This window comes from Schistocerca serialis, chromosome 6 (assembly GCF_023864345.2).
Source record: "Schistocerca serialis cubense isolate TAMUIC-IGC-003099 chromosome 6, iqSchSeri2.2, whole genome shotgun sequence".
NCBI classification, from domain to species: Eukaryota; Metazoa; Arthropoda; class Insecta; order Orthoptera; family Acrididae; genus Schistocerca; species Schistocerca serialis.
The window spans coordinates 729,506,774-729,533,819 of NC_064643.1; the positions used below are offsets into that span (position 1 = coordinate 729,506,774).

The 27,046-nt window shown below is 37.9% G+C and overlaps 1 protein-coding gene across 2 annotated transcripts in view; it reads right to left on the reverse strand.

Moving 5' to 3' along the window:
• LOC126483961 (voltage-dependent calcium channel subunit alpha-2/delta-3) overlaps window positions 1-27,046 on the reverse strand; it is an 832,874-nt gene that overhangs the window by 162,096 nt on the left and 643,732 nt on the right. Inside the window, exon 21 of one of the 2 annotated variants that reach the window (XM_050107258.1) lies at window positions 23,293-23,319. The exons of the other annotated variant lie outside the window; for it this stretch is intronic. Within the exon in view, the coding sequence (XP_049963215.1) occupies window positions 23,293-23,319 (27 nt within the window). The remainder of the gene's footprint in view (window positions 1-23,292; window positions 23,320-27,046) is intronic. 2 annotated transcript variants of the gene reach the window in all.

Here is a 27,046-nt window from a genome sequence, read left to right on the forward strand (position 1 = left end):
CACTGATCTTTCCTGAGGTCAGCATCTATCAGTTTTTCCATTCTTCTGTAAGTAATTTGTGTCAGTACTTTGCACCCATGACTTATTAAACTGACAGTTTGGTAATATTCACACCTGTAAGCACCTGCTTTCTTTGAAATTGGAGTTATTTCATGCTTATGGATGTGTGAGGGTATTTCACCTGTCTCATACATTTTCCACACCAGATGGAAGAGTTTGTCATGACTGTCTCACCCAAGGCTATCAGTAGTTCTGATGGAACGTAGCAGACTCCCACGGCCTTCTTTCAAAATAGATCATTCAATGCTCTGTCAATTTTTTCTGGCAGTAACATGTCTCCCATCTCATCTTCATCTATGTCCTCTTCCATTTATACAATGCCTTAAAGTTCATCTCCCTTGTATGGCCCTCTCCATACTTCTTCCACCTTTCAGCTTTCCCTTCTTTCCTTACTACTGCTTTTACCTCTGAGCTCTTTATATTCATAGGGCTATTTCTCTTTTCTCCAAAGAAGACCTCTAAGTTTCCTGCAGATGGCATCTATCTCGCCCCCTCGTGAGATACGCCTCTCAGTCCTTATGTTTGTCCTCTAGCCTTTGGTGATAAGCAGTTTTGCACTTCCTGTCAATCTCATTTTTCAGACATTTGTATTCCCTTAAACTGCTTCATTTTTATATTTCATATTTCATATTTAATTCAGTATCTCTTGCGGTATCCAAGGCTTTCTACTAGGCCTCATCTTTTTATCATTTGAAACTCTGCTGCCTTCACTTTTCCATCTCTAAAAGCTACCCATTCATGTTCTACAATATTTTTTCCTTGTATTGTTTAGTGCCCCCTCTGAAAGTCTCACCAACACCTCGTTCTTTCAAATTTTATAAGGATATCCTTCAAATATCTTGCAGATATTCTATTTCCATTAGGGATACGCAGTAGTGCAAATACAGAAAATGACATTTAACTTCCAAAGGCTCTCAGAAGCATGTGAACCCACTATAACAAAAAATTAAAATCATACACCACAAAATTGCAATATAATGAGCAGTAGGTATTGGAAGGTACTATAAAGATGCAGAAATTGAAAAACAGAAGCAAAAAATTACTGGGGAAATATATGGGCTTAGGCAAGAAAATGAAATCTGGATGAAAAGGAGAACACTTGATCTCTAACACAAGATACTTGAAATTTTATGATCATATTTACAGAATGGCCAATAACAAAGAACCACCAAAGGATTACTTGATATTATTAACTCAGAGAAGATAAAGAATTGGCTGATTGGAAGAAACCAAGGAAGATTTACATGATATGAACACCACAGAAGACATTGTAATAAGACATCACCCTTTGGAATGCTTAAAAAGTTGTACATATTGGTGGAGACGCTTAAAAAGAAGACTGGCAAGAAATAGTCAGAAGGATGGAAGTAAAAACATAGTAAATTCCGGGAGAAATTTTGGGAGGATAACAAGGCAAATCCATCAAGTCGTATGTCACCTTTGCACAGTCTATTTCAGGGGTTAAAATGAAGAAGGAAGAGGAAAAGTTGCTTCAGGAAATGACCAATGAATTAAAATAAAGTAATTGTCAAATTACAGATGGGTTGCTGGCTATATTTAACAGAACCTTTTACTGTGAGCCATATACTGAAGAAAAAGCAGCAGTAGAAAGCAGCACTTCATAATGCAAATAACATTTCTGCTATGACACTGTATTAAATTTTATTTGCTTAATATCGTGCAGCTTCACTTAAGAGAAACAAAAATGGACACATTCAAATCTGTTATGTGCTGAGAACAGGAGTAAAGAAAAACATGTCCTAGTACAAACATTTTGGGCAAACATAAATCCAAATGAGTCTCGCTGTGGTCGAGGACGTGTGTCTCGCTGTGGTCGAGGACGTGTGTGTGTTTGTGTGTGTGTGTGTGTGTGTGTGTGTGTGTGTGTGTACTTCTACCAGAGAAAGAGCAACAGTTTGAAAGCTGGTATAAATAGTTTGCTGTTGCATGTTTCTATGTGACACAAGTCAGGCAGTTAGAGGTGAGGGGTTGCCTTTCCTTTATTTGAAATATTATTAAGTCCAAATTTCTGTATTCCCATTGATACTTATACTTCTGTTAAATAAAAGTTTCTATGATGACAAAGACAAGCTCAAATGAAGAATTAACATGCTAAATGTCCGTAAATATAGACCACATGTGGAATTAATTTGTTAAATGAAAAGATTAGTGGAGTAGAATAGTGGAATGATGCCGCAATCAGACAGGTGTTAATCTCGAGGGTAGTGACAGGTGCCGTTTGCCTGACAGCACCTTCAAATCCACCCTATTTTATCAAAGACTAATTTCAGAGTGGAGTGTTTTATCTGCTCATAGCTGTGTAGCAATGGTTCATAGTTCTACTACTGTATTTCACACATTATACTGAATACAGCTGATTTTGCAGTACAAAAAGGTACCTGGGGGACATTAATTTATATCTTTAATTCTTAATTCAAATGTAAAATTTGACATTTCCACTTCTTTCCAAACTTGCTTTCAAAATAATCAAAGTATTAGTATCTTTGAAAACTGTCTATCACATTTCATTACAGTGTCTTTGGGGTTTAGTTGGAGTAATGAGTGGTGTTGGTTATTCAATGATGCTGTTGTACTTTTGTGGTTTTCAAATAAATGTTTCATTTCAAAAACTGGCATTTGATGTTTTGTCAACAAGATAACAGAGTGTGGTTGACAAAGTTCTCATGATTTGTGACAATTTTAGCCAATTTCAATGATAACTTTCTATTACACAGGTCTAAAAAGTGAGACAATGGCTGACAAAAGACATAAAAAACCGAGTGCTTGGAGAACCATAATGATAACTATTTTAGAGTGTGATGAAATCTTTGACATTGAAAAAGGTGTGCTGATTAAGCCAGAAGAAAGTGGACAATATTACTAAACTGATCCTGCTAAATGAACCAAGGCTAATAGAAAGGCATGGGAATAGCTAATTCTATCACTTGACACCAAACCTTTACTTCATGTTGGGGAGAGCAATACTGTTAAAAAAAGTGACTTGGGATAAGCTATATAAAATTTATGATTTTCGGTCGGCTGAATACATTGATCTGCTTCAACATAAATTTCATAACATTGTGGTGGTATACAAGACCATTTAGCAGAGTTTGATACAGTATCAGCTCAACTTTCATTGTTAGAGAAGCCAACTGACAACAGTGACTTCTGTGCATGATTATGCAATCTTTTCCCAAGGAGTTTGATTCATTTATAATACATGGCACAATTTGCCTGCCGAAGAAAAGACATGGAATAAGTTACAAAAGCAGTGTTTAAATTAGGAACTGAGAATAACAGATCATGATGATGGAAGTATTGCTACAGCAACTGTGTCAAACAGCAACAAAGGCACTAAAAAACTTCATCTGAAGCAGATACATTAAGATTTGTTTTAAATGTAAGAAAAAGGGCCATCAATCAAATTAATGTACTAGCACAGACAAAACAGAAGATTGTGCTATATTATCAGATAGTGTAACATCAGTTGAAAATTTAGGAACTTGTAGTCATACAGACACTTTAGAAACAAAGAAAGTTTTAATGGTGGGATGCAACAATTTTTCTGTAGACATAAATTCACTGGTTGTGATGAGTGGTACATTGACAGTGGTGTGACACATCACATAACAATTCATCAGGATCGGTACACTACATATGAACTATTTGAAACTCCAAAGAAGATGGACAGTGTCAAGAACTGTATGCAAATTGAAGCATTTTACATCAGTCAAATTGACGTACACGTAGTCAATGGACTGAAATTGACAGAACAATATTTTGAAGATTTTTGATTTTGCCCTGATGGATCCTGTAACTTATTTTCTGTTAAGAAAGCTGCACAAAAAGGAATAAATCAAATAATAAAAAATGATGGCGTATCGTAGGTATTTTTCAAAAACAATATTCCACCTGTTGCTACATCCAGTAATAAAAATGAACTTTATTGTTTACTTGTGAAGGTTGTTTATCAAGAAAAGTCTTGTGCTGTTACTGAAACTGATGACGCTTCACAGAGATGACATGAGAAAATGGGTCACCAAAAATAAACACAATGTGCACCAGTTTTTGAAGGATCATAATACAGAGCCAAAGAATGATAGTAGCTTTTGTGAGGGATGTGTCTATGGTAAACATCATCACCTGGTATTTGTTGAAAGAGTACATAAACCTATTAAACTTGGACAGTTAGTTTATGCAGATGTTTTTTCCAGTTTTTGAGTAAAATATTTTTTGTACTGTAAAGATGAAAGTAAAGGAAAATTATCACTGTTGATTAAAATAATAAAGACTCAGGCTGATGTTACAGTGAAAGATTTACATGCAGACGGTGGCAAGGGTTCTGTAATAAAGATGTACATAAGTCTGCTGACTCAACTGGAGTGGAACATTTGATTGCTGCACCATATACTCCTCAGCAGAATGGAGTTGCTGACTGGGAAAATAGAATGCTTTGTGAGATGGAACATTCTTGGCTCTGTTCTGCTGAGTACTACCAAAAGCATTATGGGGTAGGGCTGTTATGTGTGCAACATACACTTCGCATCAAACTGATCCCACAAAAATTAAAGGTAAAACTCCAACTGAAATATTTTTGAAGAAATCTACATCTTCAAAAGGATGCATGCATGGTTATGACAACTGGGGATACTGCGCTTATTTTCCTTGGGGGGGAAGGAAGGGGGGGGGGGGGGGGTAATAAAGATGTGTTTTTGTATGCGGAGATGTAAAATTCGACTGCAAACAATTACAGAAACCACTTACCCAAGAGACTAAAAGGGATGTTGATATCTCAGATGCAGATGAAAATGTACAGGGAATGAATTTTAAAATGTTGATTTTGAAGAGGATAGCCAATGGGGCCAAGGCCATAGCTACGACGCTAAGATTTTATCAAAGGGAGGAGGGGGGTTCAATTGTTAAGGAGGGCCTTAAAAAGGCTCATGTTTTGCATCTACTCTGAAAACATTTTTACTTTTTTTTTTAAATTTTATGTGGATAATTTGCTTTCGGGTGGCCGTCATACAAAAAGCATTTGGTCTATAAAATTAAGAAAGAAAAGCTTTTCTTAAAAAAGTGTAACATGTATTTTCAACAGTGTGTGTGATATTCCCAAACGCACAATTAAATATATGATAACTTCGCTTTATTGCCAAATGAATCAAAATTCTACATGAGGTTGAATATTACAGAACAGAAGAATCTTAACATTGGGTTGAACAACTTATAAAGTTAAATGGGCTCAAATCTCTTTTGACAAAAGCTATCTTTTTCCTACTACAATCTTGTATTTAAATTTATAACTTATCTGACACCAACTCAGAATTCTTTCAGTGCATCAAACCATACAAAGTTCTTTTATTCAATCTCAAATTTTATTAAGGTATCTTTCATTTCATTAAAATGTTCAGCTCCCTTAAGTACTTCTTGCTGATGTCGACATTCCAACCTTGGAGGCATTATCTCTCAGTCTCATAGCTCCTCAATTGGCATCACAAGGATGAGTGGATCCTCGTCCAGTCCTCCCACCAAGAGAAATTCCTATGCAGTACCAGGAATTGAACATGGGCCCTTTACATTGAGAGAATGTCACATTGACCACTTGACTACAGTGATGGACTATTTACTTATAAAACAAAATAGAACACAAAAATACTATAAGCTACAGTTTTGGAATCTTAAAATTGATTCATGCATTAATTATAAAGAGACTTTTAAATTATAGCAACACCATAAATGAGTTAATATCTATGATAATATGGTTATATAGTAGGTTGTTGTTTGTATGACATTTATTTACAATCCGTTAGGGTTGTGAGGGTTGGATTCACTGTTCCAAGGGTAAATGAGACATTTCAAAGTAGAGCATTGTTCTTACAGTAAAACCTGAAGATATATCACTGTTCCACACATGAGTCATCTTTACGCACAGATACATAGTATAAAATGATGATAGCTAGCTGCCTTGAATTGTAAAATCCCTGAACTAAGCCTACTGTCAAAATCCTATGCAAACCTACATTAAATTTAATACTGTCTGCCCCAGAAAGAAATAACTATTCCCCAAATCAAAATAAGTATTGTTACAAAAGCAATGAAAAATGTATTTTTTATCTCGTGGTGTCTACAACTTAAAAATATTAGTTTGAAGATAATCAGTATGAAGATAATCTGGATGAAAAAGAGGGCAGGGGATGAAGGGTGTAGTAGGCTCAGATGAATTCAAGCAAACCCCCTGGAAAATTTGTTAGAAACAAACAAACTACATCCTTTTCACTCTCCACAAATGCTTCCCCATCATTATATACTGGATCTGGTTTTCACAAATGACTCCCCTCTGGGTGGCCAAATTGGGTAATATTTTGCCGTTTGGGTTCCTAATGAGATAATTTTGAGCAAATTGTTAAAAGAAATGCAACCATCATAATTTGGGCAATATTTTTGTTGATCAACATGGTTTTTGGGTGACACAGGAAAATCCAAGTGTACTTTTATGCACTTATTTTAATGTAATGATGTTTACAGCTCCAACATCTTCGGAAATACTGAAATATTGGAACCACAAATTTCAATCTGTTTCCAAATGACTCCAGTTCTAATAATAAACTGTTATAGATAGGTAATTAGGCTATTTAGTATTACATACATATCTTTAACTTACCATAATGCTAGTGGAAAAAACAAAATTGGTTCTCCTCTTCTTTGTAGTTACAAACTTATCCACAATTAAAAATTACATAAAATTCAACTGCAAATAAGAACTGAATTAATTATCAAAACAACATCTATGCTAAAATAAGGCCAACAATTTACAGTAGTTGATCTTCACTTAAATGTGGATAGATAATAGCTGATTGTGCTATGTATATATCAACAGCTTAAATTGATCTATGGCCTTCCTGACTCAACAGCATGTCACATGACTAGAATCAAAATATTTTTCACTTTCAATATATGGCAACTAGGTTGTGTGCAATTTCATTTACATGAGTTGGGGGCATCTGCCTTGGCTGCATCCTTGATGTAGCAACAAGTAATGAAAGATTTAGTAACCCTTTGTATGACAATGAAGAACAAGTTGAGACAAACTAGGAAGCAAGAAATGAAGGCAAAAGAAGTCACAATTTAAGCAAAATTTGAAGAAACCACCATGTTACTGTGGAGGCTCAGCCCATCAATGGTGTGCAGTCCGAAAATTCTCAAGACTGCAAGGAAGTAATGGAGAAAGAAAGAAATGAAAAAAAAGATAAAATAAAATATGATAAATAGTTTAAAAAACCAAAACAAGCAAGGTAATTGAAAATTGATGGGTCGTTGCTACAAAATAAATTCAAATAATGAAGTGGTTCAGTATAAGGTTTAATTGGTGGCAAAAGGATATACTCAACATTTTGGAATAGTTAATGCTGACACATTTAGTTCTGTTGCAAGATCTGAGATGATGAGAGGCCTTTTGAATATTGCAATCCCTCATGATTGGTGTATGAGGCAATTTGATGTAAGGACAGCATTTCTCGATGATGTATTGAAGAAGGAAGTATACAAGTGTCAACCGGAAGGCTTTGAAAATGGTACAGGACACTATGTAAATTACTGGAATCTGTGTGGTCTAAATCAAGCCTCAAAATGCTGGTTGCTATTGTTGTGGTCTTCAGTCCTGAGACTGGTTTGATGCAGCTCTCCATGCTACTCTATCCTGCAAAAGCTTCTTCATCTCCCAGTGCTTACTGCAACCTACATCCTTCTGAATCTGCTTAGTGTCTTCATCTCTTGGTCTCCCTCTACGATTTTTACCCTCCACACTGCCCTCCAATGCTAAATTTGTGATCCCTTGATGACTCAGAACATGTCCTACCAATCAGTCACTTCTTCTTGTCAAGTTGTGCCACAAACTCCTCTTCTCCCCAATTCTATTCAATACCTCCTCATTAGTTATGTGATCTACCCATATAATCTTCAGCATTCTTCTGTAGCACCACATTTCGAACGCTTCTATTCTCTTTTTGTCCAAACTATTTATCGTCTATGTTTCACTTCCATACATGGCTACACTCCATACAAATACTTTCAGAAACAACTTCCCGACACTTAAATCCATTCTCGATATTAACAAATTTCTCTTCTTCAGAAACGCTTTTCTTGCCATTGTCAGTCTCCATTTTATATGTCCATTCCATTCAACTGCTCTTCCAAGCCCTTTGCTGTCTCTGACAGAATTACAATGTCATCGGCGATCCTCAAAGTTTTTATTTCTTCTTCATGGATATTAATACCTACTCCGAATTTTTCTTTTGTTTCCTTTACTGCTTGCTCAATATACAGATTGAATAACATCGGGGAGAGGCTACAACCCTGTCTCACTCCCTTCCCAAACACTGCTTCCCTTTCATGCCCCTCAACTGTTATAACTGCCATCTGGTTTCTGTACAAATTGTAAATAGCCTTTCGCTCCCTGTATTTTACCCCTGCCACCTTTAGAATTTGAAAGAGAGTATTCCAGTCAACATTGTCAAAAGCTTTCTCTGAGTCTACAAATGTTAGAAATGTAGGTTTGCCTTTCCTAAATCTTCCTTCTAAGATAAGTCGTAAGGTCAGTGTTCCCTCACATGTTCCAACATTTCTAAGGAATCCAAACTGATCTTCCCTGAGGTCGGCTTCTACCAGTTTTTCCATTCGTTTGTAAAGAATTCGCGTTAGTATTTTGCAGCTGTGACTTATTAAACTGATAATTTTCACATCTGCCAACACCTGCTTTCTTTGGGATTGGAATTATTATATTCTTCTTGAAGTCTGAGGGTATTTCACCTGTCTCATACATCTTGCTCACCAGATGGTAGAGTTTTGTCATGACTGGCTCTCCCAAGGCTGTCAGTAGTTCTAATGGAATGTTTTCTACTCCCGGGGCCTTGTTTCAACTCAGGTCTTTCAGTGTCTCTCAAACTCTTCATGCAGTATCGTATCTCCCATTTCATCTTCATCTACATCCTCTTCCATTTCCATGGTATTGTCCTCAAGTACATTGCCCTTGTATATACCTTCTATATACTCCTTCCACCTTTCTCTTTCCCTTCTTTGCTTAGAACTGGGCTTCCATCTGAGCTCTTGATATTCATACAAGTGGCTCTCTTTTCTCCAAAGGTATCTCTAATTTTCCTGTGGGCAGTATCTATCTTACCCCTAGTGAGATAAGCCTCTACATCCTTACATTTGTCCCCTAGCCACCCCTGCTTCACCATTTTGCACTTCCTGTCTTTCTCATTTTTGAGATGTTTGTATTCATTTTTGCCTGCTTCATTTACTGCATTTTTATATTTTCTCGTCTCATCAATTAAATTCAATATCTCTTCTGTTACCCAAGGATTTCTACTAGCCCTCGTCTTTTTACCGACTTAATCCTCTGCTGCCTTCACTACTTCATCCCTCAGAGCTACCCAATCTTCTTCTACTGTATTTCTTTCCCCCATTCCTGTCAATTGTTCCCTTATGCTCTCCCTGAAACTCTGTACAACCTCTGGTTTAGTCAGTTTATCCAGGTCCCATCTCCTTAAATTCCCACCTTTTTGCAGTTATAAGCAATAGATTGTGGTCAGAGTCCCCACACCTGCCCCTGGAAATGTATTACAATTTAAAACCTGGTTCCTAAATCTCTGTCTTACCATTATATAATCTATCTGATACCTTCTAGTATCTCCAGGATTCTTCCATGTATACAACCTTCTCTTATGATTCTTGAACCAAGTGTTAGCTATGATTAAGTTATGCTCTGTGCAAAATTCTAGCAGACGGCTTCCTCTTTCATTTCTTACCCCCTATCCATATTCACCTACTATGTTTCCTTCTCTCCCTTTTACTACTCTCGAATTCCAGTCACCCATGACTATTAAATTTTCGTCTCCCTTCAATACCTGAATAATTTCTTTTATCTCATCATACATTTCATCAATTTCATCATCATCTGCAGAGCTAGTTGGCATATAAACTTGTACTACTGTAGTAGGCATGGGCTTCATGTCTATCTTGGCCACCAAAATGCTGGTATGAATGTTAAATTTCTTACTGAATGTAATTTATGGAAGAGCTGTTCCAGATCCATGTATGTTCTATGGTGAAACCATAGTGCTGCTCTTTTATGGTGATGGTGGATTGACTATGCCCTCTATTGATGCAACAACTAAGTCAATTGAACAGTTGGGTAAACGTTTTCAGATCACTGTAGAAAAGGTTGATTACTTCTTGGGTACACAAATCACTAAATTTTTTTGACACCTGTATTCAAGTAAATCAGTCAGCATATGTGAAGACAATTTTAGAAAATATGGTATGATGGATATAAAACCATTATCTGTACCCACTGAACCAGGTTATATACCATGCGAGTCACACTCTTTTAATAATACTGAACTACATCGAGAAATGCAGGAAGTTTGATGTATTTAACACAATGTGTAAGACAAGATTTACCATATGCTGCTAAAGTTGCATTGTGAGCTCAGGACTCACCAGCACAGGCACATTTTGAATTGTTCAAATGAATATGCCTGTATCTTAGATCAATAGTTTCGTATGGGGAGGTAGCGTTGCTCACGTCCGTAGGTTTAACCTTAAAATACCCTACACGTGCCTCCTGGGTGGTGCTAATTGAGCAACAGTGATTACAGGCAGCCAGACTATCCATAGGATCTCCTGGCAATGACATATCAACTAAATAGCAGAAACAGTTCTTTTCAGAGCTCATTAACAAGAAACATTGGACCAACTATCAGACTCCTTCAACTGAATATCGAAAGCATTAGCAGGGCAAAGTGTGACTACCTGTCAAAATTTTTGCTGGACAACAATATCGATGTCGTCGCCATTCAAGAAACTCGTGTTTCCAGCGAAGAAATATTCCGAAGCCGAGGTCGAATTCCTGGATATTCTGCACTTGGTGTAACTTACCACGAGGTGTATGGAATTGCTACGTATGTCCGTAACAACATAAATGAAGCTTCGCTGATTTCTGTAAGTGTGGAGGCAGATATACATACAGTTGTCATACAATTTCACGGCATTACTATTACAAATGTTTACAAACCACCCAAAACAACATGGCCTGATTTTGTCCTACACACAGCAGAACATCCTGCAATTTACATAGGAGACTTCAATAGTCACCATGAACTTTGGAAGTACTCTCAAAATGATGAAAATGGGAGCATGCTTGCAGAATGGATCGAAGAGAATAATCTTCATCTAGTGTTTGATGCCAAAGATCAAGGCACTTTCAGGTCAGCTGCTTGGGACAAGGATTCAAATCCTGACTTATGCTTTGTTAGCTGCAACGAAACTGGCTTTCCCATCAACACCACAAGGAAAGTGATAGATGCCTTTCCTCACAGCCAACACAGACCTGTAATAATACAAATTGGCTGCACTGTTCCTGTCATACGATCAACTCCGCATGCTCGATGGAATTTCCAGAAAGCCGACTGGATGAAGTTTTCAACGGAACTGGATAAGACCATTCGATGGATACCTCCATCACATAATAACTATCAACGCTTCATTGGTGCAGTAACAGCAACAGCTAAAAAGTGTATGCCAAGAGGATACCGAAAAGAATATGTTCCAGGATGGAATGAGGAAAGTGAAACACTGTACCAATACTTACAGCAAAGTGGTGACCCAGAGATAGCTACGGAACTATTGTCCAGCTTAGACATGTCTCGGAGGCAGAAATGGGCAGAAACAGTCAAAACTATGGACTTTACCCACTCGAGCAGGAAAGCATGGAGTCTTCTGAGAAAACTGGGAGGAAGTGCACCAGCATGCAGAAAAAATTCCGAAGTAACACCAGACCAAATTGCTTCCCACATCATTACCACCTCAAGAGTACCTCCTGACAAGAAACATACAAGACATATCAGACGACAGCTTCGTGACCTTAAAAAGAATGCATCTCCCTCATCTGAGTATACCCATCCCTTCACAGTTTCAGACATTGACTCTGGACTGAAGGACCTCAAACCTCTTAAGGCACCTGGATTCGATGGTATCCACCCAGAATTCCTGATCCATATGGGAGGAAAAGCTAAGAAATGGCTGGCAGAATTCTTCACTGACATCCTGCTGACTGGTCAACTTCCATCTGAGTTTAAAAAGGTGAAGATAATATCTGTTCTGAAACCTGGCAAACCCAGCAACAGGGTAGAAAACTATCGCCCCATTTCCCTACTCAGCTGCTGCTACAAGCTTTTTGAAAGGCTAATATATAACAGAATAAGTAACGCTATCTTAGAGAACGTTCCAGTTGATCAGGCAGGCTTCAGGCCAGGGCGTAGCTGCTGCGACCAAGTATTGTCTCTCACATCCTTCATAGAGTCAGGATACCAAATGAAGCAGAAAACATCTGTGGCATTTGTTGATCTAACTGCCGCCTTCGACACTGTGTGGAGGGAAGGCCTTATCTACAAATTTCTCCGCATCATACCCTGCAGAACAATGGCTCGACTGATTAACAGCATGCTAAGTGATCGGAAGTTCCAGGTAATCACTGGAAGCAACATAAGTAAGGAGAGGTAGCTGAACAACGGATTGCCTCAAGGATCAGTTCTCTCACCCTTACTGTTCAACCTATATCTATCTGATCTACCTGACACTTCATCCAGAAAATACTGCTATGCCGATGACCTGGCTCTAGCCGTCAAACACCAGGAAATGAAGACAACAGAAGAGATTTTAGCCAATGACCTGTCTGCATTAGACAATTACTTCAAAATCTGGAGACTCCAACCCAGTGAGAGTAAAACAGAAGTGTGTTGCTTCCATCTAAATAACCAGTTGGCGAACGTAAAACTGGAGGTAAGTTTCAGAGGCAGAATTCTTCATCACAACTGGAACCCAAAATATCTTGGTGTCATCCTGGATCATACACTATGCTTCAAACAACACCTTCTTAACTTAGCTCAAAAGCTGAGGACTCGAAACAACATCCTCCATAAGCTGTGCGGAACTACCTGGGGATCTTCAGCAACCACCCTGCGAACTTCAGCTCTGGGCTTGGTATACTCAAGTGCTGAGTATTGTGCACCTGTTTGGATGAATAGTCATCATACAAGGCTTGTTGATACCCAGCTGAATACGACAATGCGCATAATATCTGGCACAATCAGATCTACTCCAGTTTATTGGCTTCCACTGTTAACCGGTATAATGCCTCCTGATCTACGCAGATGTACTGCCCTTATGAGAGAATTCCACAAGATCTCCATGAATTCTAGCCTACCCGTGCATAGCGACCTGCCACTTTTAAATCGCAAGAGACTGAAATCACGTCACCCAACTCTGTGCGATGCTGCTGACATGGTTGCTAAGAATTTCAAACCTCTTGAAGAATGGAAAGGTTGGTGGGAAGCAGTGACAGATGTGCACCTGCATAACATCTTCTCAGGTGCTAAACTTCCAAGTGGATTCGACTTACCACGCAAGACGTGGTCTACTCTCAACAGAATCCGTACCAGCCATGGGCGATGCAGGGATGCTCTCTTTAAGCGGAACAAGCTGCCTGATCCAGCTTGTGATTGCGGGGCTCCATACCAGACTGTTCACCACATTGTCAGTGAATGCAGGATTCGAGCCTATCACGGCGCCAAAGAGGACTTCCTGCTAGCAACTCCAGATGCAGTGCGCTGGATTGAAGGACTGGATATTCAGTTGTAAAGACAAACTTAAGTTTCTTGTGTGTCAATATGTACATATGTATATGTAATTTCATGATATGTCTGTATTAGCCATACGCTAAATAAATAAAAAGTTTCGTATGGCATTAAGTTTGAGAAGAATGAAGAAGCTTACAGTGAAGCTGATCATGGTGGGCACAGAAGCGCAAGACAATCAACAAGAGGGGTCCTACTGAAGTTCCATGGAAGGCCAATTGTGTGGAAACATAAATTGCAGTGGTGTGCTGTTCTTTCTTTAATGAATGCAGAATGTGGGACTGCAAGTCAAGTTTGCTACCAAAGTGATGCCACATTTATTAATGGATCAGGATTTCATGAATGATCAAAATACATAGATTATCATTACATTTGCCATTTAGTTAAAGAGAAGTATGTTAGAGTGGATTACACACCAACCAACAGACAGGCAGCAGACATTTTGACAAAAGGGTTACCATTTACAAAGTTGCAGACAATGAAGGAACTTGTTGGTATTGTGTCTGCTTCATCACATACATAAAACATTGAAGGAGAGTCTGAAAGTGTCAGTGTTCTCAATATTCTTATAGATATGTATGTTAATAAACTTTGAAAGTTGTTTGTCACATGCCAGTATAGTTTCTTTAGATTTCAGTTGGTGTAATAAGTGGTGCTGCTTATTTGCTGATGATTTTGTATACTTTTGCAGTTTTCAAATAAATGTTTCATTTCAAACAATGGCATCTGATGTTATGTCAACAAAAAAGATAGATGATGATGATGATGAGCGGTGAATGGGTATAGTGTCTGCTAGAGTTCATTCACCTAACACGATGCTGAAGAACCATCACAAAGTAAGTGGCTTTGCACACAATCACAGAACTGGGACCAACAATGTGTATGAAAACTGAACTATTTTAGCACTTTTGACAGCCTTTAGTTTTTAGAAGAATTTGACAGAGCTCTAAAAGAACTACGGGACAACAAAGCAACAGGTATTGATGATATCCCTGCAGAACTAATAAAGAATTCTGGTGACAGTATGAAAATGATGCTGCTTAAACTTATTAGGTCCATCTATAACACAGGAGAGATACGAATAGACTTCCAGAAATGTATCATTGTTCCTATAGCAAAGAAGGCAATAGCTACAAAATGTGAACAGTACTGAACTCTAAGCCTAATATCACATGCATCAAAAATTCTCATAAAAATAGTTCTGAAGAGAATTGAAGAGAAGGTGGAAGATATGCTAAGTGAAGTTTGGTTTGGTTTCAGAAGGGGATTGGGAACAAGAGAGGCAATTCTAGCACTGAGACTCGTGATCGAAAAGCAATTACAGAAAAATAAACCAACTTATATTGGTTTTGTAGACATGGAAAAGGCATTTGATAACATTATTGGGCAAGAGATGTTCAGAGTGCTGCGGAAAAGCGGAATAAAGTACAAAGACATCCGTGTGATACTCAGTTTCTGTAAGAATGAGGTGGCAGTGATTAGGAACTGTCACCAGGAACAAGAAGCAAATATTAGAAAAGGGGTAAGACAAGGAGGTGCTCTCTCTCCTCTTATATTCAATGCTTACATCCAGGAAGCTATAGACAAAGCTCAAGAAACTACTGAGGTGGGTATCAAAATTAACGGGCAGAAGAGAGACACGCTACGTTACGCAGATGATATTGCTATAGTCATGGAGACAAAAGAAGATCTAGAGGAAGTCCTTGGAACAACGGAAAACATTCTATGCAATCAGTGTGGAATGAGAATAAACAACAAAAAGACTAAAGTGATGGTATGCACCACAGGAGCAGAATATGAACGTCTGAGTATGAGAATTTGAAGAGAGGAGCTGGTAGTGATAGAGGAATTTACTTAACTGGGAAGCAAAATCACAAGGGATGGCAGAAGCCGGAAAGAAATTGCGAGTAGAATACAAAAGGCCAAAATTGCATTTAATCGGAGGAGGAGCTTACTCATCAGCAACAACATCAGTCGGAAAATAAGGAAACGTATCATGGAAGGTTTCGTTTGGAGTGTGGCCCTATACTGATGTGAAACTTGGACAATTGGAAGAGAAGAGAGAAGACAGCTAGAGGCCCTGGAGATGTAGTGCTATAGAAGGATGATGAAGATCAGCTGGAGAGACAAAGTAACAAATGAAGAGGTGCTTAGAAGAGTACAGGAAACCAGATTTCTGTGGAGGCACATCCAAACAAGAAGAGACAGACTTGTAGGGCACATCCTATGACACAACAACACTATTTGAACAATAGCAGAAGGAGCTATTGAGGGAAGGAATTGGTGGGGGCAACCAAGGATATCATACATGCAACAGATCATGAATGATGTTGGATGTAACACATACGTATAAATGAAGAGGAAGCCAGGCAGAAGAGAGGAATGGTGCTCTGCTGCAAACCAACCTCAGGGATGAACACGAAATGGAAAGACAGCCTTTACAGACTAGAAAATTCTGCCACATTAACTACAATTTTACTGCTGGGACATATTCATTCAATAGGAGTTTTTGAGCAGAATAGTGAATGCTTGCTGTCTCTTGATCCAATATTAACTGGGCTCAATTTATTCAAAGAAGGTGAGAATCATTTCTCAGTGTTGTTGTCTGGCATGTCCTACTCAGTGCTCAACTTGATGTGGAGTGATGGAACAAGTGATTTGAATGTTTTTACTATGACAAGTTTAAGTTGTATGTCACAGTTGACCTGATAGATAATATAGTAGCCTGAAGTGAATGTTGTTCTGAGTCCATCACCAGTTAACTGGGAATGTAGGAAGCACTTTTGAGGTCATCTACTGCACACCTAACACCACTATCAGGCAGTATTTTTTGTGCCACATTTTTGCTATCAAGCAACAGCTTACTGCCTGAATTTAATTGGGTCACCAACAGTGGCACAATACATTTGTTTACTTGGTCAGTAACATTTTACTAATAGTGGTGGGAGTGCTGTATTGTAGCTAACTAATCACCATGATCAAAGAAAGTTTGACTGTCAAATTATTACTGTTACATCACATAAAACTTTTTATAGCCAAATAAAGATATAAAATTCACAATAGAAAATGCCACAACTTCGAAATCAGTACACTGTCGGCTAAAACAAAGGGACAGGTATACACTTGCACGCACACACATTCATTCGCACATATACAGACACAGGCAGACATATTGTACATATGTCTACCTGTGTCTGTATATGTGTGTGTGTCTGTGCGTGTGTGCACGCACGCGTCTATACCTGTCCCTTTTCCCCCCTAAGGTAAGTCTTTCCGCTCCCAGAATTGGAATGACTCCTTACCCTCTCCCTTAAAACCCACATCCTTTCGTCTTTCCCTCTCCTTCCCTCTTTCCTGATGAAGCAACCATGGGTAGCGAAAGCTTGAATATTTGTGTGTGTGTTTGCGTGTTTTTTTATTTTATTGTGTCTATCAACATACCAGCGCTTTCTCGTTTGGTAAGTTAAAGCATCTTTGTTGGGAAAAATTCCACATGGGAAAAATATATATATATATAAAGCAAAGATGCTGTGACTTACCAAACTGGAAAGCGCTGGTAGATAGGCCCAATAAAAAACACACAAACACACACACAAATTTCAAGCTTTCGAAACCCAAGGTTGCTTCATCAGGAAAGAGGGAAGGAGAGGGAAAGACAAAAGGATGTGGGTTTTGCAGGAGAGGGTAAGGAGTCGTTCCAATCCCGGGAGCGGAAAGACTTACCTTAGGGTAAGTACCTGCTCCATATCCCATGCCACTTTCCTCGACATTGACCTCCATCTGTCCAATGGCCAGCTTCACACATCCGTCCATCAAACCCACCAACAAGCAACAGTACCTCCATTATGACAGCTGCCACCCATTCCATATCAAACGGACCCTTCCCTACGGCTTAGGTCTTCATGGCAAACAAATCTGCTCCAGTCCTGAATCCCTTAACTATTACACCAATAACCTGAAAACAGCTTTCGCATCCCGCAACTACCCTCCCAACCTGGTATAGAAGCAAATAACCAGAGCCACTTCCTCATCCACTCAAACCCAGAACCTCCCACAGAACAACCCCAAAAGTGCCCCACTTGTGACAGGACACTTTCCGGGACTAGATCAGACTCTGAATGTGGCTCTCCAGCAGGGATACGACTTCCTAAAATCCTGCCCTGAAATGAGATCCATCCTTCATGAAATCCTCCCCACTCCACCAAGAGTGTCTTTCCGTTGTCCATCTAACCTTCATAACCTCTTGGTTCATCCCTATGAAATCCCCAAACCACCTTCCCTACCCTCTGGCTCCTACCCTTGTAACCACCCCCAGTGTAAAACCTGTCCCATGCAACCTCCCACCACCACCTACTCCAGTCCTGTAACCCGGAAGGTGTACACGATCAAAGGCAGAGCCACATGTGAAAGCACCCACGTGATTTACCAACTGACATGCCTACACTGTGAAGCCTTCTATGTGGGAATGACCAGCAACAAACTGTCCATTCACATAAATGAATACAGGCAGGCAGTGCTTGTTGGTAATGAGGATCACCCTGTGGCTAAACATGCCTTGGTGCACGGTCAGCACATCTTGGCACAGTGTTACACCGTTCAGGTTATCTGGATACTTCCCACTGACACCAACCTATCAGAACTCTGGAGATGGGTACTTGCCCTTCAATACATTCTCTCTTCCCGTTACCCACCAGGCCTCAACCTCCGCTAATTTCAAGTTGCTGCCCCTCATACATCAACTGTCATTCAACGACATCTTTGCCTCTGTACTTCCGCCTCAACTGACATCTCTGCCCAACCTCTTTGCATTTACATATGTCTGCCTGTGTCTGTATGTGTGCGGATGGATATGTGTGTGTGTGTGTGTGTGTGTGTGTGTGTGTGTGTGTGTGTGTGTGTGTGTGTGTGTGTGCGCGCGCGCGAGTGTATACCTGTCCTTTTTTCTCCTAAGGTAAGTCTTTCCCCTTCCGGGATTGGAATGACTCCTTACCCTCTCCCTTAAAACCCACATGCTTCCCTATTTCCTGATGAAGCAACCTTGGGTTGCAAAAGCTTGAAATTTGTGTGTGTGTTTGTGTGTTTTTTATTGGGTCTATCTACCAGCGCTTTCCCGTTTGGTATGACTACACACAGTTTAGAACTTGTGAGAGTTTTCTCACCAGTAAACACTAAATATGATGATAAACAGGTAGAAGAAGGTGACAGTGTTAAATTCTTAGGATTACAGCTAGATAATAAATTCGAGGAGGAGCATAATACAGAACTGCTGAAGTGCCTAAACATATCTCTATTTGCACTGCAAACGTCCTCAGGCATAGGTGATATGAGAATAAAAAAGCTAGACCACTATGCTTACTGCAATCTATATCATACGAGATTATTTTTGGGGTAACTCATCAAGTGAAGCTTAAGTTTACCAGAGTTCAAAAATGTGTAATAAGAATTATTTGTGGTGTGAACTCAAAACCATACTGCAGATGGCTACTTAGCGAACTAGGGATACTACTACTGCTTCCCAGTATATTTATCCTTAAAGAAATTTGTCATTAAAATATCTCTCTTTCCAAACCACCAGCTCAGTTCATGGAATCAATGTTCGAAACAAGAATAACCTTCACAAAGATTTAAAGTCATTTACTTTGGTCCAGAAACATTTCCGTTAATCAAGAATACACATTTTCAGTAATCTGCCAGCAACCACACAAAGTTTAATCACTGATAAAGTTCAGTTTAAGAGGAGCCTAAAGTACTTACTGGTGGCCAATTCATTCTACTCCGCTGATGAATTTTTGAGTAGAACCAGCTGATTTGTATTATGTTACTAATAATATCAAATAATGCAAAAATTAGTAGTAGTAGCAGTACTAGATTTCTGAAATGTGTTTGACATGATATCCCATGCAGACTGTTAATGAAGGTTCAACAATATGGAATAAGTTTCCGGATATGAGTGGCTCGAAGACTTTTAAATAATAGACCCCAGTATGTTGTCCTCAACAGTGAGCATTTATCAGAGACATGGGCATCTTCACGAATGCCCCAGGGAAGTGTGATTTTCTATATACATAAATGATCTGGTGGGCAGTATGGGCAGCAATGTCTAGTTGTTGATTATGCTGTATGGGAAGGTGTTAAGGGTGAGTGATTGTAGGATGATACAGCATTACTTGGACAAAATATCTAGTTGATGTGGCGAATGGCAGCAGACTCTAAAGTAAGTTAATGTGGATTAGTAGGAAAAACAAACCCTTAATGTTCAGATGCAACATTAGTAGTTTCCTGCTTCACACAGTCATGTCATTTGAATATCTGATTGTAACACTGCAAAGAGAAATGAAATGTAACAAGCTTGTGAGGATTGAGAAGTGCTGTTCATCTCTGAAAGAGACTGCATATAGGATGCTAGTGCAACCTATTTTTGACTACTGCTTGAGTGTTTGGGATCCGCACCAGGTCACATTAAAGGAAGACAGTGAAGCAATTCAGGGGCAGGCTGTTAGATATGCTTCCAGCAGATTCAAACGACAGGCAAGCATCACAAAGATGCTTTGGGAACGCAAATGGGACTCCCTGGAAGGAAGGTGACACTCTTTTCGAGGAACATTATTGAAAAAAATTAGAGAAGCTGAATTTGAAGCCAACTGCAGAAAAATGCTACTGTCAGTAGTGTACATTTCGCATGAGAAGCATGAAGATAAGATACGAGAAATTAGGGTTTATACGGAGGCATGTAGACAGTCATTTTCCCCTCGCTCTATCCATGAGTGGAACAGGAAAGGAAACAGCTAGTAGTGGTACAAGGTGCCCTCCACTATGCACCATACATATGTAATGTAGATGAATGTGACTTCTGTACAAATTCAGTACAGTAATGCAATCATTGTAAATAAGTGTTGTAAAATGGTATTTCTATTTGACGATGCGTAGCTACATGGAGCCTAAGAATTATCACACATACCTCAGTGTATTGAACATTAAATGTTTTGTGATATGTTATTTACTAACTTTTAAATGAAAACTTGTTTAACATTTTTTGACGTATTCTACATCCATGAGGAACATTTCACCTGGGATGATCCTCTTAAGCAGTCATCCTCAGTTATTTTTTATCAGAAGTAGAAAAATTCATCAGTTACTTTTGGTATCTCATTTCATAATTTAATCCCTTCTGCATCACATGATTTAATTTGACTGCATTCAATTACCCTTAGTTTCAATTTTGTTCATTTTCACCTTGTAATCTCTTTTAAAGAGACTATCCATTCTGTCCAAATTATCTTCCAGCTTCTTTGCAGTATCTCACAAGATTACTATGTTGCTGACATACCATACAATTTTTATTTCTTCTTCCTGAACTTAAACTCCCTATCCAAATTTCTCCTTGGTTTCCCATACTGCTTGCTCACTATATAGTTTGAATAAATTTGTGGATAGGCTACAAACCCTGCCTCAACTTCCTACTTTGCTACTGCTTTGACTGTTGAGATTGCCGTGTGATTTCTGTACAAGTTGTAGGTAACCTTCCACTTAAGGTATTTTGTCCTTGTTGCCCTCAGAATTTTGAAAAGTGTATCCCTGACAACATTTTCAAAAGTTTTCTCTAAATCTACAAATGCTATAAATGTAGATTTATCTTTCTTCAACCTATCTTCTAAGGCAAGTGATAGTATTGCCTTGAATGTTCCTACATTTCTCTAAAACCCAAACTGATCTCCTAAGTCATTCTGTCCTCTATTAATAAGTATATTTACTGATACAAGAAACTATTTACTGCTCTTGTGAAGCTGATGCATATCCCAGTAGCAGTGTAGATACTGGTTGGCCAAGGAGATTGCAACAGAGGAATGAAATGATCTGCGCCCCATCACACAAGAAGTTTAGCACAGTATCCTGTGACAGGGGGTAATGGAGAAGAGCTCCTTCTCCTTTCCTATTTAAGTGCAGTCTCCTAACAGAAGATTGGTGATGTTCTATCTATATTTTCAGGTGATGTATTCAATTTGACAACACCTGGGGTGGCAAAACCCCTTATGGAGATTCTGCAACTGTGAATAGGTACATGTTTTCGTTCTATCTGTCCTTGGTCATGATTTATATTTAACTGTACTTCTAGATTTGAAAAATGTACACAAAATACATTGATTTCTTCCATCTGGTGGTATATATGCTTTCATGATATTTGCCAGCATGATAAAATATACCATCATTGTTTACATGATCTACCAGTGAGATATTTACCGGTATGTGTGATTATATATCCAAATTTCAAAATTCCAAATGCTTTCAGTCAGTTCACAGATGAGGTTTTAACTGTCAAAGATTGAATTACATACAACAGTACCCATAACACATAGCATGGATGGTAAAGATCATGACTGCTTTTCCTAGAAAAGATCCCTGGGCATGTTCAGGGTGCTCAAATAGTATGAGATAAACATGATATATCCTTCCTGTTGGGAATGTTGTACGTTTGTGAAATAAGAATCATGGAGATCCCATGTTCAGCTATGGTAGAGCCTCAAATACCTTAGCAAGCCTTCTTTAACTGATGGTTGTTGTCTACAAGTGAGTGTCCTGCATCAACAACCCTACATCCCATCAGCTATGTACCCTGAGGTTGAGAGGTGAGTAGTACCCCCTGTTACTTCTAGAATCCTGTTCTCTGCTCTCATTTTTACCCAGTCCTCTGCCAGAAGTCTCAAACTAGAACAATTTACTTCAAATGTAGACAAATGGTACAAAGTTTCAGAAAACTTTACATTGGACTCCTTGATCACCAACTACCAATTCCATATCAGAGTCTTGTACCTCTAATAATTAGATACTACACAAGTTTACTAAAGTCAGTCAATCAGAACAGTAAAAATTTATGAATGGGGTGACTATTCATATTGCTCGAGTTTAATAAAACTCATTATAAGACACGTACAAACCAAAGCAGTTGACAATTATAATTTACGTCTATTTGTTTTGGGGTCTAGTTATTAAAACATATTTTTTTTAAAATTATGCATATTCTTTTATTAATCAAGTCCAAGATTATATTATGAAAACCCACAGCGAATGTAAGATAAAGAAAAGAAGAAAAAAAAACAGGCCTTATGGAGAGTACAGCAACTCTTACCTCACACTAGCAACAATAAATGCACTTCTCTTCCAATAGTTTAACAGTACACATAAAGTACAAGAATGCTTAATTACAATACACACCATTTGTAAAATGTAAGGAACAGGAAGCAGTTAGTCACAAAGAGGTTCTGAAGGAACTTTAATAAGTTAGCAGCAGGTGCATCACAAATTATTTTTGCATCAAGATTACACGTTAATGCTACAATAAAAGCTGAAATAGGACAATAAAATGCTATGGAATATAGCATTAGTATATACTGCAACACTATCAGCAAATATTAGTGAGATATAAATTACTGTAGCTGAACCAATGCTTAAAGCAAAACTGTGGCAGCCAACAGGGCAGCAAGTACCACCAAAATACATTTGAAGCACTGCAACAAAATGGAAATAAATTCACAGAAGTTACCTTCTCTGGTAATGTCCATGTTTTTTCCTGCAAACAAATTTATCATAAGTGTTAAAATACAAAAGAGTAGGAAAATTCCCCCTTGTTCAAAACAAACAAATAATAGAGCATTAGTGCCAACAACACAAACAGAGAAAAGAAAATTACTGCTTTAGTTCATAAATAGCAGTTGTACTTGACAAACCTGTGAAGGTATGCAATAATTGACAATTTAGTTAATGTACGAACTACATTCATTCATTTGCTCCTGCTGTTCTGTAGAGCCAAGAATGAATGAGGACCTTCCTGGATGTGGAGCAAGTCAAACTGTAGATTACAAGAAGGAAGCAGCTGTCAAAACTAGGTAACTTATGCCATTTAATTTACATTTTTCATATTTGGGGTGTCATAAAGCAGCTTATTGAAGAATAAATTTCTTCAAAACAGTACTATTTAATGTAAACTGCAACAATATGCTTCCTCCAAATCATGATTATTAATGTTTTGGTACCTTGAAGACATTTGAAAGATACATTGAACTATAAGAGAAGAAACAACTGTGGCTTATACTGTTAAGTTCTGAAATAACCTAGAAAAATAAATAAATAAATAAAAGCAGTGCAAAAAGTACACTGTTTGTAATACTTTTCTGTCAGAACATCTTCACTTGAATGATAATGTCATCTCAGCATAACAGAAAAATGACAGTGTAAATAGCAAAATAGCATAACATATTGATTATATAGAACTGATTGATTACTGATGTTGTACATTCTTGGCAAGGGGACTCATACAACAGTCTTTAAGGGGCAGGGGGACGGGGTATGGGGTATTTTTAATACTTTGGTAGATGAATGGCAACTTGTAAGTAGCCATAAACAAAGGTCCAGTTCTGAACCTGTTAGAAACCTGCATAATACCAAATTTTAAATCATTTTCTTGAAAGTAGAACACCTGAAAGCTGGGAAAATGGGGGATGGGGGAGCTGCAGCCCCCTCCCCCTTGCAACTGGGTATGGGTGCCCTTGATTCTTGATATGATTTTTCTTGTAGTCTGTAGTCAATTGATTAATTACTAACAAATATGCATAATGTAAGCTGCAACAAAAGTTATGGAGAGCTGGGGAAGAGATGAAAAATTGTTGAACTTCTGCTGAACTGTTATTAGCAAAATAATGGTAGTGTAGTACAAAAACTCTGACTTGACACAATGTTATTTGTAAATATATTTCTGTTAGCACAGTGAAAATTAAAAACATTCTACTTAGGACAATGGCTATGTGATGTATATAAAAGATGCAGGAATCACACAGTAGTTACAGATAAGAATTCTCACAAGTAATACCAAACACCACAGCTTTCATGATAAATACAAATGTAGTATAAAATAACACACAGAGTGTAATAAAGAAATTTTAAGGTAACCTTTATGATCCCATTTCGGTTTGCAAACAAATAACTGACATACACTATCTTTGTTATGAATATTGTGAAAATAACAATCTGAAGCTCTATTAAGTTTACAAAACACTTTTTTTCAAAACACACCAAAATTCCATTCATTACGTAATTATCAAAAACATAAGAGATATTTGTCAATGACCAAATGATACAATGAGGTGAAATTCATTGTATGAAATAGTATTATACATCCAGTTAATATGTTCATAATCTCTGAACTAAAATGCCACAGATCTGACTTTTATATATTTATACAGTGTCAATTGTCTCTATTTTTAAAACAGACATTCCAAACTCAAATACATGAAGCAAATGTACATTTTCATAAAAAAATTACACCAAAAGCCAAACCAAGTTTCCTCCATGCATGCCCATCCATAACAGCCTGTATCCAAATTATTTAAATATTTAGGATTTCTTGAGAGTTTAAATATAAAGATATACATATGTAGACTGAAATTAAAACATTTCCTGCAGTGATATGTGATACCTGTAGATGTAATTTCACCAATATATTTTTATGCTTTAGATGTAGAATGTGTTTTTGGCAAACAGACTGCCTCCAGTTGGTGGCTGAAAATATTTTATAATTAAGCATCAAGTCAGTCAGATTCTGTGGCCTTTTAATTGGACTGGTATAATGAATAATGCACTTTTGTAACAACAGGAAAATAGAAGACGTGCAGTGTAGTTGTGTGTGTAGTGTACTTTACCTTGGTAATAGTACCATCAGCATTGCTATTGGGCTAGGAACATGCAAACAGTTAGTGCAATGTATATCTAACATCATATCAACAGCATACATTTTAAATTGTGCCTTGTGAACAATGCCTACAAATTAACTATCAAATACAAATTAAACAGCACTAAAATGATAATATCAAACATAAATCTCTAGAAAACTGTTCATTTTCTGATCAGACCTCAAGCTAATCAGTTGAAAACTGTATTTGTAAATGAATGCAAAGGAAAAGTGGATCAGGACTCTACACTGCCTGACATAGAAATTACGTACACATAAAGTGACCAGAGAAACATGTAACTTGTATCACATATGATTGGCAGTGACAAAAATTAATGGAAGTTTCATATCAACAGTGTTACACTATTAAGACAAAATCACTATTCTGTGAAATTAAACTCCACCATAAGTATATATGCAAAATTTGAGATAATTAGCATGTTTCTGTTATCTTTGTTGATAATGTGCCAGATGTACTGGAGGAAGAATATGGTTTTGGCTTGCATAAATTTAATTAATTTATTTTCCTGATGCAACAGGAACTGTTCAATACAGATGCACGCAAAATCATTGTTGTTTCTCGGTTGGTCCCTACACCATCTTGACAGTGAATTTTCCAGTTCAACACATCAAACAAATTAATTAAGTGAATTCTTGCACAATTTCAAAGAAGCTATTAGCCAACAGCAGCAGGAACTGGGTGTACAATGTTTGCCCCCATGCCCACAAGCGGCAGTTCCTATGTCTCAACCACAAGACATATACACAACCAGTGAACTCCCCAACAGTTAGTTTTTCACAAGCCATCCAGTCACTGTCAAATGACTCTTAAAAGGTTGCATTGAGTGGAGATGGCTCTTCTGTGTTCACTTACTTTCAATGCCCATGTTTCCAATGGTCCTTGTTAAGTAGTGTTCTATATACTCAGCCACCTTAGCTACATGAGTGTTATGGTAGTTCTGTGGCAACAGATCTTCCAAAATGTTACTTGGGTTATTTGGCGAAGATAGCTCTAGGCAGTAGTAACTATTAAAATTAACTTCATCAACTTTCTTGGATAATGGCACTAGAGCCCTGGCGAGCATAAAAAATGATAAAAATATTATCTGGACATATGTATGTGATACCAGTTTAATCCATTTCACAAAAAAGGGGAGAAATAAAACATAAGCAACCATATAGAAGTCTCTTAACTCCCAGCCAGCTCAAAGTCCTCTTTAAATCCCTACTGAATAAGTTACTAAAATAACCACTTGGAGAATACCAGGCAAGGTTTTGGAAAACTGGACTGTGCGTAGAGCAAATGTTAAATTTTCAAAACAAAATAAATACTAATTATACTCATGGACTCCAAAAGGGCATAAGATCCCATAAATGGACAGTCACTGTTTATACTACAGGAATTTCCAGTTAAAAATTAGTAAGTAAATAAAATACGACATAGATGTGCCTCCCCCTCCTCCCAAACAACTGATCACACAAAATGTGACAGATGAAACATGGAAAGTTACATTTTTGTGCATTACTCAAGATTAAATGAGGAGGATAGCTTATCTCCACTATTGTTCAATTT